Source organism: Diabrotica virgifera, chromosome 8 (genome assembly GCF_917563875.1).
Source record: "Diabrotica virgifera virgifera chromosome 8, PGI_DIABVI_V3a".
NCBI lineage: Eukaryota > Metazoa > Arthropoda > Insecta > Coleoptera > Chrysomelidae > Diabrotica > Diabrotica virgifera.
In genome coordinates this window covers 170,174,691-170,198,200 of record NC_065450.1, presented here as the reverse complement: position 1 = coordinate 170,198,200, position 23,510 = coordinate 170,174,691, and the positions used below count along the sequence as shown (strand labels likewise).

Genomic DNA, 23,510 nt, shown 5'->3' with positions numbered 1-23,510 from the left:
TCAATTTTTACTCTATAACTCCAAAGATTTTAACTTTACACCAAAAGCACTCAAATAAAAATTCACCGCAATTAAATTCTGCATAGAGACGTGTTTTTCCCGATTCACTTCGATGAAAACTTTCCCCGGAAAAAGCGGGTTTTTCCAACAAAATCATTAATTTTCAACTAAAATTTTAGATAAGTAATTGTTAATTAATAATTAAATATCTTAGTAATGTAAAAGCTCTTTTCGTATAGATTATAATTCCAGAAGCCGATGGAAATTGAATGAACAGTTTAGCAACAATTGAATTGTTAATTAAAAAATTACGGTCGCTATAATAACGACAATAATTACGATGCATAAGAATAACTATAATTTTTTCATAAAAAGACACTATACCTATCTAATGTACTTTACAGAATTGAAATTGGACTATTTAGGCGGCCTCAGGAATATTTTAAAATTATAAACAATTTTTAGGCTTATAAACAAATAGAATATCTCGGGAAATATTAAACTAAATTAAATTGTGAAAACGGTATTCGAAAAGCAGCGGCAGGACGCTTCTTTTAAAAGAAAAAACGTTTAATAATGACGAGTGGCTCCTGAGATACAACCGGTCAAAGTTGACCGGAATTTACGGCAAAGATATAAAAAATAGGATCATAATTTTTAAACCATCACCTTTTTATTTTTGTCCTTTCTCCACACCAATTTTCATATCTTTAAAGTACTCATACCATATATTATTATAATAAAAACTATCGATAATACGTGTGAAAATTGACAAAAATAGCAAAATTCCAATCAAAAATTAGGTTGGAGAAAATGTATCCCTCAAAGTTCAAAATCAGTATACGTTAAAGATGCATTTTCTCGGCTTTCCATGCAGCAATTTTCTTCATTCTTTTTTTGTTCCCAAGTAACTCGAGTAGAGTCATCGAAAAAATGTATTATTAAATATCAAACTTGCTTTTGTTTTGTTATAATAAATTAATTTATTTATTATAACACAAAATTTTAATTTGTTTAAATAAAAATTGTTTAAATAATTATGCAGCATTCAAATGAGAATATTTATGTTTTTAACTTTAAAAGGTACACTTGTAGTAAGTTTATCTAAAAAAAAAAGCTTACAACTGGAAAAAATATGTAGTTTTCTGTTCTTATAAATAAATAAATCTATTATAACAAGACAAAAGCAAGTTTGACATTTATAAATGCATTAGTTCGATGGCTCTACTCGAGTTATTAGGGAACAAAAAAAGAATGAAGGAAATTGCTCCATGGGAAGCCGAGAAAATGCATTTTTTTAACGTATACCGATTTTGAACTTTGAGGGTTACATTTGCTCCAACCTAATTTTTGATTGGAATTTTGCTATTTTTGGCAATTTTCACACGTATTATCGATAGTTTTTATTATAATAATATATGTTATGAGTATTTTAAAGATATGAAAATTGGTGTGGAGAAAGAGGACAAAAATAAAAAGGTGATGGTTTAAAAATTATGATCCTATTTTTTATATCTTTGCCGTAAATTCCGGTCAACTTTGACCGGTTGTATCTCAGGAACCACTCATCACAATTAAACGTTTTTTCTTTTAAAAGAAGCATCCTGCCACTGTTTTTTGAATACCGTTTTCATGATTTAATTTAGTTTAATATTTCCCGAGATATTCTATTTGTTTATAAGCCTAAAAATTGTTTATAATTTTAAAATATTCCTGAGGCCGCTTAAATAGTCGAATTTCAATTCTGTAAAGTACATTAGATAGGTATAGTGTCTTGTTATGAAAAAATCATAGTTATTCTTATGCATCATAATTATTGTTGGTATTATGGCGACCGTAAATTTTTAATTAACAATTCAATTGTTGCTAAACTGTTCATTCAATTTCCATCAGCTTCTGGAATTATAATCTATACGAAAGGAGCTTTTACATTACCAAGTTATTTAATTATTGATTAACAATTACTTATCTAAAATTTTAGTTGAAAATTAAAGATTTTGTTGGAATAACCCGCTTTTTCCGGGGAAAGTTTTCATCGAAGTGAATCGGGAGAAACACGTTTCTATGCATAATTTAATTGCGGTGAATTTTTATTTGAGTGTTTTTGGTGTAAAGTTAAAATCTTTGGAGTTATAGAGCAAAAATTGAAAAAAACACGATTTTCGGTCGCCATTTTGTTTATAAAAAAAGTAGCACACTATCTGCGGACTTTGCATACCTATATTATTAATAAATACAATCATAAGATTCGATTCCAGCAATAAAATAGCTGGTAAATAACTTTTCCTTGTATTTTGCTAATTAGCCCAGAGTATTATAACAAACAACTAAAAAGTGTATTTTAAAAAAAAAATAATATAAACAAATCCGCTGTTTTTAAGTGTATTTTCTTGTGGCGTATAAAGTACGCCACGCGTGTAGTTATGTTATATTATCATTCGCGGGTAGTTAAAGGTTAAACAATTCTGGAAGTTAATAATTATTTATTTAAATTAATGTTTAAGTAATTTTATTAGCAGTTTATGTATATAAGACTAAGGACTCTGCTCTGTTTTTAAACCAGGAGGATTAATTCAAATTTACCGCGCTTTAATGCTTGTTTGTAATTGAGTCAACCTCAGGCAAGTTTACTCCACAGTTATGAAATTTTGACACCATTGACATTTATGAAATTTTGACACTATTGGCATTTCATAGATTAAATAAGTTATATCGGCGATTTTTTGCGTTTTCTGCGTTATTCCTTTAATTTTTGTATTTTTAGTCTGCTTTTATATAAAAAGCAGTTGTTTTTAGAACTCTTTAGGGACGTATTAGTATAATATAATATTTATGAATTACCGTCTAAGGCCGACATGATCAAACAAAAAGAAGATGTATTTGGTGATTTTTGTAGTGACTTTGTTGGGTGTGAATCTGTATTTTTAGTTGACTCCTCCTTGTTTAAAAACAAACCATAATATATTAAAAGCGACATGCACCACTTGAACCTAAACATGCACCACTTGAACCTAACTTCAGCCCGTTAGTAATGACCCTTTAGTAATGAACTATTACTCACGGGTAAAGTAATGGGTGTTATTATCTATTCAAAAATAGTGAATAATAAGCATGTTATTAAACGATCGTAGAACATTTTTTACTCATATGTTTCGGGTTTTGTAATACTAGACCAGGGCGCATCTGTAAAAATATTAGTACATTTGGACGTTGAGAGGTGACTCAAATTTTTTTACAGAAATTGCTTGAAAATATCTCAAATAATAATATTTGAGTTATCCTCCCTCTCAAAAAGGTCCGGAACATTGTTTAAATAATCAAAATGTCAAAAAATGAAGGAAAAATTCGATTTTTTTCTTCGTTTTTTGATTATAACTTTAAAAGTATTCATTTTAGAGAAAAGTTGTACTGATATAAAAGTTGCGTAATTAAATTTCCTACAATATAGAATTAGTTAAAAATTTAAAAAATAGTCACCCTTGTTGCAAAATAGCAATAATTGCGAAAAAACCATACAAAAACAAGTATTCGCATTTTACGTTTTTCAACCATTTATGCTACACTTAGGACCTTCATATTTTATCCAGAAAAAGTTAATAATACAATAAAACAATACTATAAATTTAATTAAGATCAGTTTAATAAATTTTGCAAAATAAATTTTGCAATCCAGCTTTCGCAAAAAAAATTCATTTTTTCAAAATGTTACAGGACTGAAAATAAAGCAGATAACAAGTTGAATTTTTTTTTGCATATAGAAGTGTACTGCACCTTTCATTTGCAATTTGCAAAATTAAAATCGATTAACTACCACGGCGTCAGGAATTTTTTTAAATAAATAATAATTATTGGTACTACGCGCAGGACAGCGGATAGTTTGCTCTGATTGGGCATTCCAATGACCTTTATAATGATTGATACATTTTAATTTTTATTACATTTCGATATAAATAAATAAATTTGTTTATTGCAAAATAAAAACACATACTCTATCCTTTGAAATAACACTTTTTTTAGCAAAAATTTTCTTTGTTCATATTTTAACTTAGAGAATAAAAGTTTATTATTTTTAAACATATATGCAAAATACAACAGAATATAGAGTAAGAAAATAATATATTAGATAAAGATTGGTAGAAATTTTGGTGGAAATCAACTTGTGTGAATCGAACACCGCTGTCCTGCGCGTAGCACCAAAAATTAATGTTTATTTAAAAAATTTCCTGACGCCGTGGTAATTAACCAATTTTAATTTTGCAAATTGCAAATGAAAGATACAGTACACTTCTATAAGCAAAAAAAATTCAACTTGCTATCCGCTTTATTTTCAGTCCTGCAACATTTTAAAAAAATGAATTTTTTCTGCGAAAGCTGGATTTCAAAATTTATTTTGTAAAATCTATTAAACCGGTCTTAATGAAATGTACAGTGTTGTTTTACTATATCATAAAGTTTTTCTGGGTAAAATATTAAGGTCCTAAGTGTAGCATAAATGGTTGAAAAACGTAAAATGCAAATACTTGTTTTTTGATCGTTTTTTTGCATTTATTGCTATTTTGCAACAAGGGTGACAATTTTTTAAATTTATAACTAATTCTATATTATATGAAATTTAATTACGCAACTTTTATGTTAGTAGAACTTTTCTCAGAAATGAATAGTTTTAAAGTTATAATCAAAAAACGAAGAAAAAATTCTAATTTTTCCTTAATTTTTTGACATTTTGATTATTTAAACAATGTTCCGGACCTTTTTGAGTGGGAGGATAACTCAATTATTATTATTTGAGCTATTTTCAAGCAATTTCTGCAAAAAAATTTGAGTCACCTCTCAACGTCCATCTCAAAACAGATGCGCCCTGGACTATACATTTTTTATCTTTCTTAATTTTCTTAAAAAGAAGTTTTTTATTTCATTTCTATAGAAAATAATTTAGTTCAATTTAAAGACTATATATTAAGGGCCGGTTGTTCGAACGCTAATCAAAATTGATCACTATCAAATATTTAATTACTGTCAATGTCAACTTTGGTTGGGTTGCCGAAAACATAATTATTGATGACAATTATGAAATTAGTTAATCAATTATGTTAATAATTGTTATGTTAATTGACTAACTAATCTCATATTTATAATTAACTATGTTTTCAGCAGCCCAACCAAAGTTGACATTGACAGTTGTGACAGTAATTAAATATTTGATAGTGATTAATGTTAATTAGCGTTCGAACAACCCACGGTTCTTAGACATTACTACGGTTGCCTAATCGACTAACCAATGAACATTAAGGGTGGGATTACGTCACGAGAGTTTACTGTCATTTGAATCGTAATATGATTTTTTTCGAATCCTGAGAAAACCAAGTATTTTAGAAAAATTTAAACGCAGGATGCAAGATTACATTATTACCGAGGGCGGAAAGCCTCTTAGAATAAACAAGCAGATTCTATTGAATGAAATATTTGAAATTAAATATCACACTTCTCTTTTATTTTCAGCCCTGTAACTTATTAAAATAAACATTATAGAAGTTTTCAGGGACTTTCAGCCCTCGGTAATAATGTAGTCTTTCATTCTGAGTTTAAATTTTTCAAAAATATTTATTAGTTTTCTCAGGGTTCGAAAAAAATGAATACAATTAAAACACATTGAGAATTTTGACATGCGTCAAAGTTTTGCATTAACTCAATGTAAAATTCTGAACTTTTGAATTCCAGCTTCCCTAATAATTATTTTACATCAAAAGACATTAGAAACTATTTGAAGAGGATTGAAATCTGTATTGGAATTAACTGTTAAAATTGGTCTACGTAATTAAACATATTCCAAAATTTTGTAAAAATGTAATACATTTTAATTTTCAGCCCAAACTTAGGCCACACACAATGCAATAATCTTCACATTTTTGAACTGTCAATATTTTTATTTTATCATCTATTGTTTAAAAACGCTGGACGGAAGGGCCGCCCGAGAACTTTATCGTACCGATCTATTATCGTTATGGTACTAGATACTGGCATTCTATAAAAATAACAAAGTTACTCGTTATTTTGATATTTTAGAAACACTTTCTGTACTTGAAAGTATTTTATGGTTCCACGCATCATTAATTCCTGCATTTGAGAAAATGTTCGATGCCATATTTCGGGGATACACTATAGATGTATAGATTATTGCATCAATAGAATATTATAGTCATACTTTCATTTCAAATTAGTTCATTTTTCTGAGAAATTAATAGTTTACAATATTTGCATTTCATTCTATTTCGATTACGCTAGTCAATGCGCGATATTAAGAACAAGATATTATCTTCAAATTCTATCCTACTGCATGGATTTTAATGAAATTTTGGGAGTAGCCCAATCTCCTAATTCAAAGTCTATCCTATATACTATGGCGCTTTTATCATGGGGGCGGTTCCCACCACTTCTCAGGGGTGAAATATTTTTATTTTCGAATTACATGGAGAAAAAGGAAGATTTTTAAGAAAAATTAAAAATTCATTTTATAATTTGATCACATTTTTTACAAAAACCATTCATTTTAAATCCGTTCAACTTTTTGAAAGTAGAAATAACACTATATTAAAAGGTATTGCAAAAGAAAAACAATGCATTTAAATTATGGTGGATGGGGAGTTAAATGTATATACTTTTCATTTTTCCTTAAAGTACATTAGTCGTATATTTTTTTTGCACCATATCTCGCTTAATTTGTATGTAACCGGCATTTAACGGTGCTCGTTTTAAAGGCCTTTTCAAACACTACAAAAGGTGTTGGTAGCATCATACACCTAAAACCTACCGTTCCTCTGTTATTTCAAGTTGAATACACCAATTTGAGCATGCACCAAAAAACAAACTATTTTCACCTACCATATCGCTTTTTGTATTATAAATAGAACATTTACGAAGGAACGAATCTCTTTATTATTTATAATCTAAAAAATGTTTTATATAGTGTTTTTAGTTCGATGCATAGTTTTTAAGGTATTCACAAAAAATCCGTCCGAAAAGGTGTCATTTTTCAATGAAAATGGCCAATTTTCAACTACGCATAACTCAAAAAGTATTGAGTTCTCAAAAAAAATATAGACCAGTTTTTGCTTAGAAATAGGTTCTTTAGCCACTTCCGTGCTTATTTTGACCAACAAATTTTCCACCCCCTTGAAGAAGTGGGAACCGCCCCAAGATAAAAGCGCCATAGTATATAGGGTAGATTTTGTTTCTTGAGCTATTCCCTACTTACTGTGAAAATATCAAGTACATCAATGTAGTAGGATGGAATTCGGAGCCAAATACCCTCATTGACTGCCCTACAATAATGCTCTCCTATGATCGCGTGAGAGAGGACACACATAAGATTATAGCAAAATTTCTATTTAGCGTAACTTTTTTAGTTTTTGAGCTACAGCAATGAATTTTATGCCATTGGAAAGGTAATTTTGCATTCTTTCAAAATATTTAAAAATATACATCTAAAAAATTAAGATTTATTATTTATTTCCGGTTCAACCGGAAGCCATATTTTTGGTAAAATTTATTGTGATAATAGATAATAAAGTACCATATATGTCTGCAAAATTTCAAATTTTAGTTTCTATTAAGAAGGAAGTTACGGGCACTCGAATATTTTTTTATAAAAAATTCATAACTCTTCTCCTATGGGGAGTTAAGAAATCTGACTAATGTCATTCAATTTAACGATAGGATGTCAAAAATATGTCAAAAAATAAAAAAATTCCTTGAAGCCATTTTTGAGAAAATCTAGTTCAAATTTATGTCAAATTTTGACCCCTTAAATATAGGCAACCCGTAACTTTTTCTGAAAAACGATAACATTCTTCTTATAGCCCCATCTTTAGGCTATATAACGACTTTTTCAAATTAAACTTATCTTAAACAAGTTTTTAGATAGGTAGGGAAATGTGTCGGGTGGGCGGTCGGCCATGTTGGCCGCCATTTTGAATTTGGAAATGTCAAGGGGGACTCAAAACGTCGAAAAAAAGTGAAATCTGAAAAAAATTTTTTTGCACGATCCTATAACTTTATCTATTATACTATACTACGTATATAGTACGATAAAGTAAAACAATACAGTTGATAAGATACCCTCAGTTGCGGAGAAAGGATTAATAATAAAGGTTTTTTTATTCAGTCAATGGTGTGAGAACTGTCAGTTAAATAGTAACGTGTGGCCTTACTTTTACACGCATACCTATTGTGGCAAATGTATCATATTTTTCAAAATTTTGGAATGCATTTAAATCGTAGAACAATTTTAACTTTTGATTTTAATACAGATTTTAATTCTCTACAAGTATTCTCTCATGACTTTTGATGTAGAATAATTAGGGAAGCAGGAATTCAACAATTCAGAACTTTACATTGGGTTTCCTATGGCCCTTTTTACGATTCGCCACCCGGTATAAGATAAAATGTGTACTATTTGTCTTATTATTTCATAATAACACAAATAATACACATATATACACAATAACACACATTCAATGATCGAAAATAATTTAAAAATATGGGAATGTAAACTCTTGTGACGTAAAGTCAAAAATATAAGTCTCCCCACCACCGTCGGACAAGACAACCGTAATAAAGTCTAATAACCGTGCGAACAACCGGCCCTAAGCCTTAACAAAACAGCTATAAAATTGTGATATATCGATTTAAACTTGAGTAATGAAAACTACGAAATATTCGATGAAGCACTATTTTGAAAACTACTAAGTTTTTAAAAATTACTATTTTTGAGACGTCGTCGGTCGTATCATTTAAATTAAATTTTTAAGATTTTTTTATGAAACATCATTTAGCTGTTTGAAAAAAAACATTTAGATGTTTGAAAAGTAAGTTGTCAAAAGTTGAGAGTGTTATAGATAAAATTGTATTAATAACATATTTTTAAATCATTTTTAAACAAAATTCTTGTAAGTCCCACTTTCCGTCCTCACTGTACCGGGTGTCCCAATAAGAATGGCTCTCGGCCATATCTCAGGAACCGTTTATAGTACAGCTTTGAGAAAATAATTGTTATAACAAAAGTTGCCTCGGGAAAAGCTTGGAAATTATTTTTATTATTGTGGGTCCACCGTTAGAGGGCGTAATTGAATATCAAAAATTAAAAAATCTAAAAATAAAAATAAAAAATAAAAATGTATACCATTTTTATTCAGTTGCAATGCGAAGGCAAAACAATCTTATTTTTCACTTAAAATACGGAGCGCAGTCCAGCACTCTGAATCGACGATTTTCGACTCTTATTGGAGTCTCATCGGAGAGACGTAGGCCTGCTGCTTCATACTAAGTGAACAACAACGAGAGTTTATCCCCACACCGCAACTGACGTGAATGGATTAGGTGACTAGCGTCATCTGGCAATTGAAAGGTAAAGTTTTAAAGGTAAACTTTACCTTACCTTTTAAAAAATCTAAATTTTACAAAATTTTCCTAATGAAGGGGCACTGCAATTTCGATCATGGTATTCTTCATAAAATTCTGCGCATATTTGATTTCACAAGTTTAAGTCTACCTTTGCAAATAAAAGGTGGGGGAGTGGGAACCTTATTATGAAAAATGGCTGTAAGTCCGGTTCTGCTAAATCAAATTTTTCAATATTGGTCTTGTTGAAAACAGACTTTTTTCATCAATGTAACAGTTATAATTTCGAACCAGCCTAATAAATAATATGCCAGCTAGGAGGCGTTATTTAATTTTTTTCAGAAATCTAGTTTTCTTTGGAAAATATTAAATACAAGTATGCATTTTTAATTTTGTATTATAAAATTATAATAAATTAGCAATAGAATAGCGAAAACCGCATGTCGATACCTTTTTCTATCTCGATATATCTTTAGAAACGTGTAAATTTTAAATATAATTGTTACTGTCACCAGTAAACTAAGTTAAGGGAAACTAGTGTGCTAGTGCGCAACTAAATAAAAATGGTATACATTTTTATTTTTTATTTTTAGTTTTTAAATTTTTGTTATTCAATTACGCCCTCTAGCGGTGGACCCATAATTACGAAAATAATTTCCAGGCTTTTCCCAAGACAACTTTTGTTATATTTTTTTTTCTCAAAGCTGTACTATAAACTGTTCCTGAGATATGGCCAAGAGCCATTCTTATTGGGACACCCGGTACATATGCACATAATTTATTTTTCTTTGTATTATAACTATCAGATAGCTTTAATGTTTTTCTTTCATTTCCAATTTGTAAAATTTAATTTGATCAATTAGTTAAAAAATTATATTAAATTAACACAATCGCGCGCTCCGACGAACGATGCCATACAGTGCGCCAATGTTTGTGGAAGGGGTGAATTGAGCGTTATAAATAAAAAATTATAGAAGCTAAAGATTTAGTTTTAAAAAAAGCTTTATAAAAGATTTTTTCTGTAAAATTTTCTGAATTTTTCAATGGTCAAGTCAGTTTTTTTCTAAAATTTATATTTTCGTAGGTATTCAAAAAACAACTAATTTCGCAGTTCATTTGTTTAATAAAAAATTAAGCACCCACTTTTTGAGTAGAACTTTTTGGTGTTGTTTATTATGCATTTCTTAATGAAATTATAAAATTTCTATCTTGTTTGATTTTTCCCGTAAATAAAAACTCCAATGACTACACTAATAATAAAGATCTCTTTACAGAGAGGCATAAAATCTTGGTCCAATGCTATTTAAATGCATTCATTTGTTTCGAATCCTGAGAAAGCAAATAAATATTTTTGAAAAATTTAAAGGCAGAATGAAAGATTACATTGTTAGATTATTACCGAGAGCCGAAAGTCCCTTAGAATAAACAAAAGTTTCTTTTTAATGAAATATTTGTAATTAAAAATTTCACTAAATTTTCTCTTTTTTTTTCACTCCTGTAACTTATAGTAGGGGAGGTAAGTATGCTAAATTTGAAGTTACTCGAGCGATTGGGTTGTGAAGAGTAGGTCCTAAAACCAAAAAAAGTTAAGTTTTCCATAGACTGGGGGACTTTCCAATTTTTAATTTAATTTTTCATTTCCAACAATCGTTTTTTCCGATTATATAGCCATATTCATAATTCGAAAAAAATTCTCGAATAAAAGTTGCTTATTTTTACATAAAGAATCCAAATCTGCAATAAAAATTGGGGGCTCCTATTTTAAACCTGAGATTAACCTAAGGATTAACCTAAGGATTTTAATGTGACCCCCAACCCACCTCCGTGGGGGGTTGTGTTTGGTGCCACTTGATAGATTTTTCAAAAATATTGAATACGTGTATTTTTGTATTTTTGTAGTTTCAAAATATTGAAAACGTATTTATTAGGTTTTCGATCTGACGTTAATTTCGCGAAATATTCGCTTTTTAGTGAAACTTTGTGACTCGCCCATTTCCTTACGCCCCACTTAAATCGTCAGATTTTTAAATAGACACTCCTTTGCGTGTACTTAACTTACCTTATCTTAATCTGACGATTTCAAGTTTTTCTAAGGATAGATTTTTTCGGATCCCCCTTCCCTTGTATTAAGAGCCAATATATGGTAGAGGTACATTAACAGGATTTAAGATTTCTTCCCATGTGACACTCTAACGCGCTCGAGTAACTGCAAAAATCACTGCTTGGGCTCCCTACCATTATTAAAATAAATATTATAAAAGTTTGTAGGGACTTTCGGCCCTCGGTAACAATGTAATATTTCATTACGCGTTTAAATTTGTCAAAAATGTTTGTTAGTTTTCTCAGGATTCGAAAAAAATTAATGCATTTAAATAGCATTGGACCAAGATTTTGCGCCTACCCCCTTTTAAGAAATCTGCTGATTCTATCAACATACAATATGTAAATAGGTACTCACCTGTCTGCTCTGAATCCATTGCTGGCAGCAAGTTCCTTAGCGAGCTTTTATATACTTTAATTAGTTTCTTTATAAATAAACAATCTTCCAAACAAATTATATTATTCGTTACGTAGTGGAAAACATTTTTTCCATTTTTATCCTTTAGGGTGACGTCACATCCAGAATCGAGTAAATGATCAGCACAACCCAAACTTCTGTAACGACAAGCCAGTATCAAAGGTGTAACACCTTCATTGTCTCTTTTATTGATGGGATATCCTTTTTCTAGCAAAAACTTTAGGAAATCAACAGCATCATTTTGGATGGTATAAAGCAGTGCATCATCGGCTACGCTAGACTCCTCTGTGGAAGTTATTTCGATTCTGATATAATTAAATAACACTTTTGCAAATTCAAAATGTCTATGTATAATGGCAGTAAGAAAAGGTGTCCGATTGTTTATGTCTAAAGTGTCTATATCAACGTTTGCACTAATTAAGCAAGATTGTATTTCGATAAGATTTTCTCGAGCCGCTATATGACATGCAGTTTCTTCGTTATGATTTCGGGAATTTTTGTTTATTTTGCTATTAGAGAGTAACTTATTTACAATATTTAGATTCTTACTTTCAACGGCGTAGTGTAGTGGACTATTACCCAAAAAATCCTTATGGTTAATGTCCAAACCAAAATCAATCAAATAAAGTGCTACTGTTTCATTATTTGATAATATTGCTTTGTGAAGTAAGGTTTGTTTATCCTGGTTAACTTGGAGTACACAAACTCCTTTTTTTAATAATAGTTTTACTAAATTAATATCATCTAATAATGACCAAATTAAATATTTTGTAATAATTTTTTCGAAACAGTCGCATGCCTTTAATAAAATTTCTAATAAAGTGTAACATCTATTAATAGCCATAAGGTTCAAATCGTTCTCACTTTGTAAAGCCCCAGTTAATTCACTACCAAATGCTTTATATATTTCATCTGACAGTACTTTCCCTTTCAACATTCCCTCCATAAATATTTGTACCGCTGCAAACTTTGGTTTCAGTAACACTTCAGTAATTAAAATCTTCAAAAAATTATTGTCGTCAGAGCTTTTGTTGATTACATGAGTTAGATGCTCAGCAACAAAATATTCAGCAAATGTTTTATGTATAAAGCTAAATGATGCTTCACTAGTGTTCAAAATTCCTATTCTATTACTTATATCGTGATCATGAACACTAAAGGAGTATGGAGGAATTCTAAAATCTCGATGTACGTCATGTTCGGGAAAAAGAAACTGTAAGGCGCATTTCCCATGATATTGTATTGCCATGTTAAAGGAAGATTCCATTGATCGCATTAAAGTAATATTACCGTTACAATCATTCTTCTTCATGTATTCCTCTTTGATTGTGTTGATAAATTTAGTATATAATTGCGTTATATTGAGTTCAACAAGAGCAGTTGTATCAAATGCTCCCGTGTTAATATAGTTCCAGCAATCTTTTTCAAAAATTTTAGCTACTAAACTACAGTGCAAGGGATTGCTAAGGAAAGTGTTAACAAAACAATATCTTAAGTTTTCAGACATTTTTGTAATAATTTCCTCTACAAAGTCGCTACATTTTTGTATGTTTGTTTGTGTATTTTCTATAGTTAGTTGACCGCACCAATAATTAAGTAGAAATTTGGACTGTTCGTCTTTGTTCAATGGTTGTAATGAGCAAACAACTGAATTTGGCAAATTGAAGATATGTTGACAGTTATTTCTAGTTGTGACTATTATTCGTTTAATATTTGAAGCGTTTAAACAGTGTTTTACTAGGTTTAATACAACTTCGTCATAGTCAGGACTAACGTCATCAAAACCGTCGAATATGATGATTATCTTGTACATACCAAAAAGCATTTTATCAAAATGGCACGTTAGTTGTTTGATATCACACAGAAATCGTTTCATGTCATATTCGGTATCCTTGCAATGTTTATATTTGTTTAAAATACCTTGGCACATATTTAAGTTTATTTTTAGAAACCAATATTTGTGATTTGCTATTAGACTATTTTTCAAATTTGACAGAATGGTGGATTTTCCCATTCCTGGTTCATCAGCAATAATAAGTAATTTATTATTTGGTTCGTTTACTACCCACTTAGCGAAATTTTCTTCAGTTTGGTCTGAATAAGGAAAACAGATAATTCTTGGTATATAAAAATTTGTGATTTTTGTATCATCGTAAGAAAGTATTTTAAATTTCTTATCAGATAATATCTCTATTAGGGTATCTTCATCTTGCATATTTTTAAGACAATGGTGTTCTAAAAGTTCTCTTAATTCTAAGTTGCTACCTTGGAAATCGAGTTCTTTGAAAAGAATTCTTGTTTGGCTTTCAGAGTCAAAATCATCAAATTTAATAGGTTCATCAATAGTATGGTCTGGCTTAAATTGACTGATAATATTTCTGTTGTGGGTAATAAATATGACAGTCTTGTAATCTTTGACAGATATACTTTTTAACATGGCTTCTAAATCATGTTTAGTATCCTCAGGTACTTGTTCAAACAAAGGTATAATTAGGAATTCAGGAGCGTTTGTAGTGAAAGCAGGAATAATAGATTTTTGACTGTTTAATAAATTCCCTGGATTCCCCACTATTACTTTTTTCTTTTCATGGCATGCTAAAATTTTTAAGACATGAATTCCGTAATATTCCTTGCGTTTAATTTCATAGCAAACTTTCTTTTTCCCTTGGATTTTGGTCATAATTGATGATGTGGGGTTTTCTGTTTCGTCATGTGTTTTAAAATTCCAATTAAACTTACTTTTTATATGGTCAATATAATTTTCTGTATTATAATCCGCTATAATTCTTTCAACATCGACAAAAGTAAAATATTCTCCTTTGGTCTGATTTAACCAATTTTTGATTTCGTCGTGCAAAAACCTTATAAAATCCTTCGTATGTTCATCGTCGATATATATAATTTTTTTAACAAATTTTTGAATTTTATTTTTTAGATGGTCGTCAGATATATTAATAAGAATCAATTTTTCTAGAAAATATTTAAAAGTCTCATCGAAGTTTTCTGTATTATTATTAAAATTGTAATATTCATCAATTCCATCAAATGTATTAAATATATAGTTTTGACTATCGGCAGATTGTCTTTTAACAATAAGTTCTTCTATTAGTTTCGGTTTTCCCAAGAATGTTCCATTTGTAGCTAATATAAGATGCTTAACATTTGAAAACTTCTTAAAATTTTCCGTTTTTTCACAAAATTTAAAATATTTGTAAAGGCCGTTAAGCTTATTACGAGGATCTATATGACACAGGTCGAATGTCTTGTATAAGTGATGTTTGGCTTGGATCAGAAGATCCATATTTGAAGTTTCATATACAACATCATCAAAACCTTCTGCATGTAGATTTTCAGTAGAGAGCCTAAATTTTGTTTTGTTGTTGATATAACCCTTTAGTAAAAAATAAGTTAACAAATTTATTTGATATTCACCACCGTGATTTCCAGTCCCACCTTGTAGTTTCGGATATTGTGTCATATTTTTCATTGTCAGCTATAAGTTTACATCGTTTTATTTTCAATAAAATAAATACGTTTTTTTTTTATAGCATTAATAGAAATTACGTATAGTAATCCATCCTCCAAACGTGAATTTCTGAAACCATAATAAATTTTTCTAAACAACATTAAAATATTTATTTAAACTCATCATATTATTTTTTCCTTCTTACCAAGTGATTGTATATTTTATAAGAATAAATGAACGCTTTATAAAAATACATGGTTTCGCTTTCTACAACATGCAAAGCATCGTCAGGTCGCGATAACAGTAAACTAAATGATGCCGATACAAGGAATAATTTCTAAAGTACGCACTATCATAATACCTTCTTGCTCAATTATTGCTAATAGGAAACTAATGGAAAGGATGTACTGAAATGCATTGATTAAGAAATCTTTGGGCAAGTTCAAGAGAGGGAAGTTGGCGAGTAACAGCCAACAATACCGTGTTTGATAGAGATTATTTGTTTTTAGGGAATAAAAATTGTGATGTTATATGTAGGTATATTTGAAGTTTTATTTGTTTAATAAAGAATTCTATTTATTTTAACATATTATGTAGATTATTAAATTATTTATTGTGAAACAGACACCGTTCGAATTAGAAAAAGTAGCAAAAGAAAATTTAAGATAGTAGATGCTATATTTTGCATATCTTAACACTAAAAAATTGCCTTAGATTTTAAATTTAATAGGAGAGCAGCGATCAAAAGTAGGGAAAATAAAAATAAATAACCATTTTCAATTTCGTTGCAACACGAAACTGTAGCCGCAACATTATTCCAGTTCAATCAAAGAGTGCAGCAAGCATCTCTACCGGTTTAGAAACTTATTAGTCTCTCATCAGGAGGCATATATGCGGCTCTCTCTGACCCAACTAGGAAGGGAACTATTCTCGTTGGAACTTTACCGCGCTGAGCAGATGGGACTTCTTCTTCAAATGCAAATCCACTAATGGATGTTGGCGATCACATTTTCCATTAACTCTCTGTTTCTTGCAATGTGGATCAGTGATTGTATGTCGGTAATCCCTGTCCATTGCCTTATGTTTCGGAGCCAGGACATTTTCTTGCGTCCTATTCCTCTCTTGCCTTCAATTTTACCCTGGATTATAAGTTGAAGGAACTGGTATTTTTCGTTTCGCATGATGTGACCCAAATACGCCGTTTTTCTTTTCTTGATGTTTTCGAAAAGCTGACGTTCTTGGTTGATTCTTTTAAGGACATCCACATTTGTGACTTTCGCCGTCCATGGTATCTTTAGGATACGGCGATAAAGCCACATTTCGAAGGCTTCTAATCTGTTTATATCCTTCGTTTTGAGTGTCCAGCCCTCTATGCCATATAGCAGCACCGACCACACGTAGCATTTAGTAAACCTTAGTCTCAGTGTAAGGTCGAACTCTGAGCAGCTCAGTACCTTCCTGAATTTTACGAAAGCTTGTCGAGCTTGCTCAATGCGACATTTTACTTCCCTGTCCGATGCCCAGTCTTCAAAAAGCCACGTTCCTAGGTATTTGAATTTGCTCACTCTCTCAATGGACTTAGTATTCAGTGTTATGGTGGAGTTTTCAAATGCATCCAAGTTTCTGGAGATGATCATGAATTTGGTCTTTTTGGTATTAATCTCTAATCCCATTCGCTTACTGTATTCTCCGATTATAGTGACAAGTTGTTGAAGATCTGCTATGTTGTCGCAAATTAAGACAGCATCATCAGCATATCGTATGTTGTTGATTAATACTCCATTCACTTTGATTCCCATCTCTGCATCTTCCAAAGACTCTTGAAATATGGCTTCCGAATAAATGTTAAATAAAAGAGGGGAAAGCACACATCCCTGCCGAACACCCCTTCTTATATGTATGGATTTGGATATAGAATTGTCTATTTTTAATTGTGCTGCCTGATACCAGTACAAGTTTTCAATGCATCTTATGTCTTTTTGGTCTATATCAAGCTTCTTGAGGATCTGCATTAACTTGTGATGTTGGACACGATCAAACGCTTTCTCGTAGTCTAGAAAGCAAAGGAATACGTCCTTCCTCTGATCGTAACAATTTTGGACCAACACCTGTGTTGCTACTATTGCTTCTCTTGTTCCCAAACCTTGCCTAAACCCAAACTGAGAATCACTGATGTCCCATCAGATGGGACGCGAATTATAAATTGTAAAATTCCCTCATCTTCCTTAGTCTCAGCATCCGTTATGGCTTGCAAATTGTAGAAGCCTCGGAGGAAGCTAAGGTTAAGCTATAACCCATTCTTTACCAAAAACCCCGTATATGAGCTCAAAAATTTTTTTATCATTTATTACTTTTTAAGCTTATTATTAAATGCATTTTAGGTATGTTGTGCAGAGAAAAATTTTGGTGACTTTGTTAAAACATAACCCTTTGTACAAAGCATAACCAAAACTGGAACATTGGAAATTGGAAAAGTGTGCTATTTTCAAACGAAAGTAGGATGTGTAAAATCAGATGATTAATGAATTCGTGTACTTCAGAGGGCGAGGAAGACAAGCAAGAACGGAAACTGCCAGATCTGTTGACAAATTTAAAAAGGAAGTTGTCATGTTCTGGGAAGACATTATGATCGGTAAAAAATCCATTAATTTTTATCCAACCAACTTTAATAGCTCGTAGGTATGTTGATTTGGTTCTATAAACTGTAGTTAGGCGTTAGGCTCCTGAAAGGTGCGATGGAAGAAAATTTAATTTAGCATTATTTCGCTTAAAATAATAAAAAATATCAGATGATTCCATATAAGTTTGGTTCAGTGTATTTACTTTCAATTTATAAATGAAGACAATGCAACTAAATAGCCGATCACCAAGAACACTCTTTAGATAAAACGAAGAATTAATTTTAAATGTTGGATCAATCCAGGAAGAAATCATTAAAGAACATAATTAGATATTAATACATACCTTTACGTCGATAATGTCAGACAGAACGCAAATATTTGAACACAAGTTTAAATTATTTTGCTATTTTTAAAATTCTTCTTGTTTTACCTGTGTAATTTCAACATTATTAACGTCTTACAAAATTATGCATAAGCTAATATATTTTGCGCCAATCTTGTGTATATACCTACTTATATATTTATTGATATGTATGTATTTATGTCTATTGATAAGAATGATAAACCTGATAAGTTACAAAAGACATGATGAAATGCCGCCCATTTTTTGATTTTTGTGTTTATTAGAGATATTGACACTAATGTAAGGGAAATCAAGTCTTTGTTTCTTTCGGAGGACAAGCTTATAGACTAAGCGCTTGAGCCCAAAAATCATCGTCATAAGTAATATGGAGTTTATCCTGTGAAATGCGTCCATTCTAGATTGATAATTATGATCCCTTGCAGGCTGACACCTCAGTGGATACAGGAAGCAGCAATAAGGGGTGAAAGGGGAAAATTAGTGCAGGCACTAAAGGTTTTCACCTCATATTTCGTTGAACCTCCATCGATTTGCATGAAAATTGGCAAGTAGTTAGAGGATACCTCAAGAAACAAAAGTGACATGGTTCCGACTAGCCTTTTCACCCTGTGGGTGGATGCCACACCTTCTCGTGGGTGAAAATTATTTTATTAAAAATAGCCCCTCAAATCTATAGAGGGATAAATTATAAGCAAAGTTTGTTATATCAAGTCATTAAAATAAATCAACACTTTTTGAGTTATTAAAGACCAAATATTTGAATTTTTCTTGAAAAAAAATGCATGGTGTAAAGCGCTTTTTCATAATGGTAGGGGAGCCCAAGCGGGGATTTTTGCAGTTACTCGAGCGCGTCAGATTATCATATGGGGAGAAACCTGGTACCCTGTAGATGTACCTCTACCATATATTGTCTCTTAACACAGGGGAGTTCGTTAAGGGGGGCCCGAAAAAAAAATCCATCCTTAAAAATACTCGAAATTGTCAGATTAAGATAAGGTAAGTTAAGTACATGCAAACGAGTGTATATTTAAAAAATCTGACGACTTGAGCGGGGCGTAAGGAAATGGGTGAGTCAAAAACTTTCACAAATTAAAAGCGAATATTTCGCGAAATGAACGTCAGATCGAAAAACTAAAAACTACGTTTTCAATATTTTTTAAAAATCTATCGAATGATACCAAACATTACCCCCCACGGAGAGGGGTGGGGATGTAAATTAAAAATTTTAAATACAAATCCCGCGATATTTCGCAAAATAAACATCAGATCGAAAAACTGCAAAATACACTTATTCAATATTTTTGAAAAATCTATCGAATGATACCAAACACGACCCCCCAAGTAGGTGGGTGGGGGGTTACTTTAAAATCTTAAATAGGAGCCCCAAATTTTTATTGCCGATTTGGATTATTTACGTAAAAATAAGCAACTTTTATTCGAAACGTTTTTCGAATCATGGATAGATGGCGCTATAATCGGAGAAAACGATTGTTGGAAATGGAAAATTAAATTAAAAAATGGCAAGCGCCCACTAAAATGAAAAACTTTACTTAACTTTTTTTGGTTTTAGGACCTAATAATCACAACCCAATAGGTCCCCAAAGCGCTCGAGTGACTGCACATTTAGCATACTTTGCTCCCCTACCATAAACAATTCAAAAACTATAAAGTCGACTTTACACTACATGATTTATCATGTGCTTTATCATAATATGATTTGGCTCATGACGAGCCGCATGACAATGCTTATGATAAAACACAATGCTTATGACAAAATCATATGACAAATCACACAGTGTAAACATGTAGATTTCACTCCATGACCAAATCATATGACATATCACATAATAAATCATGTAATGTAAAGTTCACTTTAGTTTTGCCAAAAAAGTTATGATTACCAAAATTGAATAAAAGATCAAATAGATTCCTTACTTGAAAAACGTTTTAGAATTAATTAAAAGCGAGTTATAGGATAGGTGATTGAATATATATTTTTTTCGGCGAGTATTTAATTCTAAGTATTCAAGCTTAAATAACGGGAAAACAATGTACACTAAGCATCAAAATTAACGCACCACCTTACAAATGGGACATTTTGATGTCTTGTATTTGCTAAACCTGTTGTCCGATTTTAGTGATTTTTTTAATATGTTATAGCTTTACTTTTCAAGAATATCGATGTGGTTATATTGTTGCTAAACAGATAAGTGCCATTGTATACCGGGTGTAACAATGATAGTGTGTTTTTTCCTCAAAGTTTGGAACACTCTGTGGAATATTGTGGCGTATATAAAATATTGAAATTAAAACTCAACTATAGACTTAGGCTTTCTTAACATTATGCTTTTCGATTCATTCGCTTATGTTTGAATTTTGAAGGATGTTGAATTTTTTCTTACAAACTGACGATTTATTTATTGTTTTAAAACCGGTTGAGATATACAAATGAAATTTGGTAGGTTTTAAGAGGTAAATATTGCGCATTTTTTGGCATACAATTAATAATTTTATATTCACCATTGGCATGCATACGGGTAATATGACCGGGTAATATGACCCGTACGCACGCCAATGGTGAATATAAAATTCTTAATTGTATGTCAAAAAGAGCGCAATAACTACCTCTTAAAACATACTGAATTTTATTTGCATATCTCAACCGGTTTTAGAGCAATAAATAAATCGTCAGTTTGTAAGAAAAAATTCAACATCCCTTATCTCGGAAACGAAGCATTAGTGGACATATATTTATAAAGCAAACGGTCATTATTTTTTCATGCAGAATTACCCCTTAAAGTTTGTCGCACTTATTTAGAAACACCCTGTATTGATGAATAACATTTGTTAAAGTACCGAACTTTTTTATTGTCCCACATAAGCGAATGAATCGAAAAGCAAAATGTTAAGAATACCTAAGGCTACAGTTGAGTTTTAATTTAAATATTTTATATACGCTAGAATATTCCACACGGTGTTCCAAACTATGAGGAAAAAACACACTATCATTTTTATACCCGGTATACAATGACACTTACCTTTTTAGCAGTAATATTATTATATCGATATTCCTGAAGAACAACACTATAACACCCTAAAATATCATTCAAATCGGATAACAGGTTTAGGAAATACGAGACATCAAAAATGTCCCATTTTTAAGCTGGTGCGTTAATTTTGATTCTTAGGGCCGGTTGTTCGAACGCTAATCAACAATGATCATTATCAAATATTTAATTACTGTCACCAAAACTGTCAATGTCAACTTTGTTTGGGTTGCTGAAAACATAATTAATTACAATTATGAGATTTATTATTAATTATGTTAATAATTATTGTTATATTAATTGATTATAGACTCCACAGACTTTTTAACAACCCAAACAAAGTTGACATTGACAGTAATTAATTATTTGATAATGATCATTGTTGATTAGCGTTCGAACAACCGGCCCTTAGGGCCGGTTGTTCGAACGCTAATCAACAATGATCATTATCAAATAATTAATTACTGTCAATGTCAACTTTGTTTGGGTTGTCAAAACATAATTAATTACAATTCTGAGACTATAATCAATTAATATAACAATAATTATTAACATAATTAATAATAAATCTCATAATTGTAATTAATTATGTTTTCAGCAACCCAAAAAAAGTTGACATTGACAGTTTTGGTGACAGTAATTAAATATTTAATAATGATCATTGTTGATTAGCGTTCGAACAACCGGCCCTTAGTGTATTTTATGACATAAACTTACTAAACACTTGTTAAAGTACTCAGAAATGTCTATCAAATGAGTTCCCGGAGAAGTTGATATAATTAAAATTTATGCTCCAAAAATTTTTCAAAATTTATGCTTTAAAAATTTTTCCAAGAAATGTTGTTTTTTTTTTAGAATAACTCCATTAATTTTTATATCAAGTTTAGCTAAAAACCGCTTAAAAGGTAGTTTCAAAGGTTATAAAATGGTATTAAACTTAATCTTTTATATCCCTTATTTTTTTAATGATAAAAGATTAACGGGCCCCTGTTGCATGGTTTATATACGTTTTAAACGTTTCTATCTCGGTTATTTTTTGTTCTACAAAAATATTAAAAAATGGTAAAATATTTGCTAAAGAAAAAATTAAAATTTGGTTTTTATCATTTTTTACGTGTCATTTTTGGAGTTAACATCAAAAGAAAATTTTAATTTACGAAAATTTTAAAAATTCTGATTTTTTAAATCATTGTTTTTTTAAATATGCTGTCTAAACCAGTCAAAATGTTTAAGGGTATTACTAATGTTAAAGTTAAAGAAGTGGTATATTGCACACTATAAATTTTAATTTTTATAGAAATTGCGTATGTTTTATTTTTCACTTTTTCCTAAAAAATTCAAAAGGGTTCTCTTATTTTCATCATAACTTGCTTAGATGTGATGCTATCAATTTCATCTGGAGTTCACTTGATAGGTACTCTAATACTCCAGGCTGTGGGTGAAAAATAGGTCGATTTCAGGATATAATTCAGGAATTTTTGAAACCTATCAAGTGTTGTAAAGGACGATGCCAGGAATAACTTATACTAAAATGTGACCAAAAATATTGTGAGCTTTTTTTTATTGCGATTTTCATTTGTTAAATTTGCAATTTTTAAAGATTTTTAATTTTGCAGCTTAGGATATTGGTTCTAGAGAAAAACTTTTTAATAGGAAGTTGTAGCAAATTAAAAAACCTACAACTTGAGCTATGGTAAGTTTAATTTCGTTTATTGGTTATTGCAAAACAGCCTGCGAAAGTCCAAAATGGTCGTTTTTTACAATTGCGTTATTTATTGTACAAATAATTTTTTTATATTTTAAAGCTTTAAAATGAAGATCTTTCAATTTCAAACATAAAAAAAAAATTATAAGTCCGGATTAACGAATTTGTTGCTCAGATATTATAAATTGTTTATCCCAAGAGGTCAAATGTCGAAGGCTATAACTTTTTGAAAAAAAAATCGCAGAGTTGGTGAAACATCCAACCTCCTTCTAAAGAGTTATGTTTTCATATTCTGATGTAAATAAATGCGTAAAACATTTTTAAACCTCTAATTTTTGGGTTTGAAAATAAGGGGGCAAATTTCGTTAAAAATATTTAGAGCTGAAGCGGCCCTGT

The 23,510-nt window shown here is 30.6% G+C and overlaps 1 protein-coding gene across 1 annotated transcript in view; it reads right to left on the bottom strand.

Moving 5' to 3' along the window:
* LOC126889882 (uncharacterized) overlaps positions 1–18,516 on the bottom strand; it is a 66,922-nt gene extending 48,406 nt beyond the window's left edge. Inside the window, exons 1-2 of the mRNA XM_050658588.1 lie at positions 18,345–18,516; positions 11,855–15,509 (exon numbers count right to left, since the gene is read on the bottom strand). Of these exons, the coding sequence (XP_050514545.1) occupies positions 11,855–15,401 (3,547 nt within the window). The 5' untranslated portion in view covers positions 15,402–15,509; positions 18,345–18,516. The remainder of the gene's footprint in view (positions 1–11,854; positions 15,510–18,344) is intronic.
* Positions 18,517–23,510: the final 4,994 nt, after the last annotated feature.